At 39.9% G+C, this 4916-nt stretch overlaps 1 protein-coding gene across 2 annotated transcripts; it reads right to left on the reverse strand.

The window, feature by feature from the left end:
- Positions 1–1374: 1374 nt before the first annotated feature.
- Positions 1375–4685, reverse strand: LOC112150941 (regulator of G-protein signaling 21). Of its 2 annotated transcripts, none has more exons than XM_024279496.2 (5): positions 4083–4685; positions 3772–3831; positions 3390–3451; positions 3101–3267; positions 1375–3012 (listed from the first exon to the last, which is right to left on the reverse strand). In XM_024279496.2, the coding sequence occupies exons 1-5, from the start codon at positions 4160–4162 to the stop codon at positions 2824–2826; spliced, it is 558 nt and encodes a 185-aa protein (XP_024135264.1). In that variant the 5' UTR covers positions 4163–4685; the 3' UTR covers positions 1375–2823. The 2 variants fall into 2 exon arrangements, with proteins under 2 accessions (XP_024135264.1, XP_024135263.1); XM_024279495.2 differs by having other exon boundaries at positions 3390–3454; positions 4083–4665.
- Positions 4686–4916: the final 231 nt, after the last annotated feature.

A 4916-nucleotide genomic window follows, 5' to 3' on the forward strand; every position in this document is an offset into this window, starting at 1 on the left:
TCTGCTGCCTCTTTCTCGATGCGTGTCAAATTCAATTCTTAGTGCTTGTCCAAACGTGTTCAGAAACTAGACGCTCATGTCATGAGTTGGAGAAGCTACAGTCAAAATTTTAGCCTCATCACCATATAGAAGCATTGACTGTGGATCTTATATCGCAGTGCATTGTAAATGTGTAACTCATTCACAATGAACAATGCAGGGCCAGCCCTGGGTATGGATGACCTAGGCAGCTGCCCAGGGTGCCCTCCCCTGGAGGGGTGCCAAATCCCATTTATTTATGAGTTGTCAGTTTTTTTTTGTTTGTTTTGTTTTTTTCTGACAAACCACTCATTTCATCTAATAATAATAATAATAATAATAATAACAATAATAAAAAGTTTAAGCGTTATCAATAATTTTGTCGTGTACAGCGCCCCTCTTTACCTGACGCCACTGCTGTGTGTGTGTGCATGGGGGTGTCACTGTTATTGTTTTCTTAGAATTGTAACGATGAAGAAACAACAAAGCTAGCCCTCAGGGGAAGCTTTAAGGGAAAAAAAGGACTGAAAGGGAGGAAAAACTATCTCAAATCAGAGGCTTGTCTGTTTTATTTACTTTCAATTGCTTGGAAATTCATCCCCCTCCCCCCTGCCTTTTGGTCGAAAAATACACCTGTTTTTGGTCGAAAAAGACAATCTGGCGATCTAATTTCCCCCCCTTTCTTTAACTATTAACAATGGAAATATTTAAACGTTTATCACTGGAGATACCTGTCTCAAAACCTACAACGCTACAGGCAGCTACTTTTTCTCTATCCCTTTTTGCCTAGGGCACCCATGAAGCCCAGGCCTGGGCCTGCACGAAAGACAAGGATAATGCTGACAGTGCAGATTAATTTATTTTAAAAAGTCAGTAAATGTGTCTCTATGTCTATGTTCATGAAACCCATCAGTCTTTTCTTTGTTTTCTTTTTCATTTTGTACTGCATAACATGGCTTTTTGCTGTACTTCCATCTCTCTGTGACCCAGTTTGATGACTTGTTTTCCTGCATTAGTTCAAAAAAGGAGAAAAAAAATGAAAACAAGATGTCTTAATACAAATAAGAAAAATATCTCACAGTTCAGTGGAAGAATCCGATTCTCCTCCATGATGGTTTTCAGATGGCTCTTCTTCTGCATTGATGTCAGTAGCAAATACAGATACACGCACCCACAGTGCCCTCTAGGGGTTGTTAGAGGGAAACAACCGCTAAAGGGCAAACAAGTCGCTAGTGGGAAAATAACAAGTATATGTATTTAAAAAAACATATATAAATCACTCCTGAGTATAAGTTGTAACCCTGGCTAAACTATGCGCAAAAACGTGACTCATTCCTCAAAAAATACAGTAATCAGTTTATTTTTGTGCCAATTTTTATTTATTTATTTTCATTGCCCGACTGGAACTTATTTTAGGCAATAAAACTGTTGGAACTTTTGTGTTTCCTCCAGATTCTTTTCCTAAAAAATCCTGTCTGTGAAAGCGAAAGCAAACCAAATGTCAGAATCATCATTCTGAGCCTGCCCATTTGAACCAAATGGTCGGACCTAACTCAAGGTCAAAGTAGTCATCATCAGGCCAAACATCTGCACTTATGTGATGAGAAACAGCAAAAGTCAGTCTGTTTAATACTGAGGAGACTGTTAAAATAATTTAATGTCATTCAAATTAATAACATCTTAACAGGCACTACAACAAACAGTAATTCTGTGACAATTTACAATAAATAACACAAAAAAGTTATCTTCAAATTTAACTTAACTCCTGAATTAGAACAAACATTCAAACCATGTGCTTTAGAAAGAAGTACTCCCAGGAAACATAAGGGATTTTAACATCCTGCCATGCTATGTGGAACATCCTATTTCTATCATTACACAACCCAAATGTGTTATCACGCAGAACTCTTTGACATTGCAGTGCTGTGGTTTTGAAATCTGCCAGTAGTCAGCCTCTACTCAGCCTAGCAGCTTCTAATTTGGAAATTCAGTGTTTCAGTAGTGCAGCTAGTTAAAAAAAAATGTTATAATCATCCCAATTTTCAACTGCAACTATGATTACTTTGCAAACAGATGAAAATCAAACTGTAAGATGTTAAATATGCATCATCACGTTCAGTCTAGACAAAAATGTATATGCACATGCATTAGATTTTACTATCCTACAGTTGATTAAGGACACAAAATAAGTCGTTATGTACTTAATTTCTCATAAATTTTCTCTTAGTGATGTTGTTATTGTCTTTGGGCCAGCTCATTTGCAACAGCTTATTTTTAAGTATATAACAGTTGAATGTCAACATTAATTCTGTATCTTATTCATACACACACACACACTGAAAAAAAGAGAAAAATCAGGCATTGCATCGTACATCCTCTGCTTTTTTTTTTTTTTTTTATTTGCAGAGGAAACATCTCTGAGTAGAAGGCCAAAGGGCGTCCATTGAAGGTTTTGCTTACACAGCTTAACAGTCAGAGCAGAAGTGCGCCATCCTGCTGATTCATTCAGTGTCTGAGACCTTCCGTTTCTCAAACGTCTCATCCTGTGCAGACGCTGCCTACAAGGCCGCTATCGCGCTGACTGCTTCCTGCTTCTGCACGCAGGTGTGTGGCTTGCTTTTGGACGGGGTGGTGTTGGTGGTGGTAGTGCTGAGGCGCGAGGCCAGTGTTTGTGCTGGAGTGCTGCAAGTGGCTGACCCTCCCCACCTCCTCTCTCTTGTCAGTTCTTCCTCTTGAAGGAGCTCAGACATTCCAGTTATAGGGTTTTTTTTTTACGTCCTTTCTCTCTCCCTCCTGACTGCACTTTCATCCATTTGTGGTGTCAGCAGCGAGGCTTTCCAAGAGGCCTCTATAAATGTCCGAGCGGAGAAACCGTGGGTACGAGTCTCTTTCCATCAGCCCATAAACTATCTTCTGAGCTTCGTCAAAGCACTGGGTAGTGGGAGTCTTGACGTTCCTTTTGATCTGCTCTCGAGTTTGATAGTCAATGTTGATCTGCAATGAGACACGCAGATAGGAATGAAGGGATTTGAGCCAAGAGTAAAAGATGTGAGATTTTACATTTACTCTGTGCCTGACTTACCTCTTTAGGTGACTCCACTTTGATAAACTGCTCATAAATCTTCTTTGCCTTTGAGGACATTCGGTATGAAGACCTATTTTTCTTGTAGTCCTCACAGGTGAGCCAGAATTCAATATTCTCATCACTGTGTTCGGATTTGAGAAAGTTATGAAACGTAGCCAGTCCATCTGGAGAAAGAACAAAAACAGAACCCTTCTTCAGCTTTTTTTAAACCACTTATTTTGTTTAAACTCAAACTCAATTTCATGTTTGAACAGTCTCCTCATTCTCAGGAGTAAAAAGAACCTACATTTAGACTCAAGCAGCCTTTCCAGTGACTGTGACCATTGTTGGGTATCTTCTAAACTTAGCCTGCTGGGAGAGAACACAAGTTGGATTAGTCAACCAGAATCAAATTTGTGCAAAAAAAGGAACAAATAAATAAATAAAGAAAGAAAGAAAGAAGCAGATGAAAACTAGTCAGGACTGCATCACAGATTGTATTGCTTATCAAATTCGGACAAAAATGTCCAACCCTGAGATGTGGTAGTGTGCGTGCAGACTTTGCCAAAGCAAACATAATGTCTCTAGAGGATTTGAATCCTTTCATGATGCCATAGATGGAAATGATTGGAGACGGCTGGCTATTTTAAAACCGAAATGTATGCAAAACAGTCCATAAGAACGTTTACCTCTCAAAGCTCGACGTTTGGGAGAACATGCACTGGAGTCGGCATATGAAGTTCTTTCCCCTGTGAAGAAGTGAAGGAGAGATAAATATACCACTGTTAGAGTAAAAGTACCCTTTAATAGTTTCGTTAGTGCTAGCAACGTAGATAGTTAAAAAGGGAAGGCTATGAGATGCTCAGCATTTGAGTTTTAGGAAGGAGTCAGGAACCATTCATTGATTTGCTATTATAGTTGAATGGTTTTCTTCAAAATCTACTAAAGAAGCAATTACAAAGCACAAAATCAATTTGGAACAAGCTTAAATTTGACTCACATGTTCTTTCTCCTCGTACTGTTTTCTCTGTCCATGATGAAGTGCTGTGTCTTGAGCGGTTCGTCGATTAAGCTGCTCATTGTTTTGTCAGCTCCAGAGTTTCAGCTTCTCCGTCTTGGTCATGCTGCGACTGAGAAGCGCTCCGAAGGATCCCCCCTCCTCCTCTGCCGCGTTTTATACGGAGGTTTCCTGTCGCAATTTACAGAGGCTGCTGGGATGCATCAGCAGCTCAAGACAGACCAAAGAGGAAGCACTCCTTCCCCCTCCTCTGCTTGTTTCTCCTCTCCTCCAACTTCTCAGTTAGAAGCAACACATGTGTGCCTCCCTCCTCTTGATGCCACACTCCCTATTATCTCTCTTCACTTCTTTTCCTTTTTCCCTCTCTGTCCGTGTCTGATTCCCACCTCCTTACTCAACTGACCAAACAAACAGGCTGAAAGCGGACTGTGTTCCCATTATTTTTAGTCCTGCTGGCTGGATGCAAATAAAAGTAACAGAGATAGGCAAATTATGACCTTCTCACGTGCGCTGTAGCTCTCCCGTTGCATGAGACTGAAAATGTTTGCTCGATTTGCCATTATTTATTTCAAAAAGAAAGAAATTGAAGAATTAAGCGACAAAAAAAAACACAGCCACATATGAGAAAGAGGAAATAGCAAAAGATTGCAACAGAAAAGCTGAGCGAGTGGAGTGGCAGGAAGTCATGCAGACTGACATGACTTTCATGACCTGTCTCCTGTGTGACTTAACTGTGAAAAAGTGTTGAAAACTTTAATGTAAGTTGAGGTTTAAACCAACCTATGTTCAAAACACATTCATTACAGTTAAAAGATG

The sequence above is a fragment of the Oryzias melastigma genome, linkage group LG4, assembly GCF_002922805.2.
Source record: "Oryzias melastigma strain HK-1 linkage group LG4, ASM292280v2, whole genome shotgun sequence".
Lineage (NCBI taxonomy): Eukaryota > Metazoa > Chordata > Actinopteri > Beloniformes > Adrianichthyidae > Oryzias > Oryzias melastigma.

Bases quoted from the DNA above. Each gene is read 5' to 3' on its own strand.
- LOC112150941 (XM_024279495.2), bottom strand. From the start codon at position 4,162: ATGAGCAGCTTAATCGACGAACCGCTCAAGACACAGCACTTCATCATG. The intron at 3,832-4,082 runs GTGAGTCAAATT...ACTTCTTCACAG, and splicing joins AGTACGAGGAGAAAGAACAT to GGGAAAGAACTTCATATGCC. The intron at 3,013-3,100 runs GTAAGTCAGGCA...GTCTCATTGCAG, and splicing joins AAGTGGAGTCACCTAAAGAG to ATCAACATTGACTATCAAAC.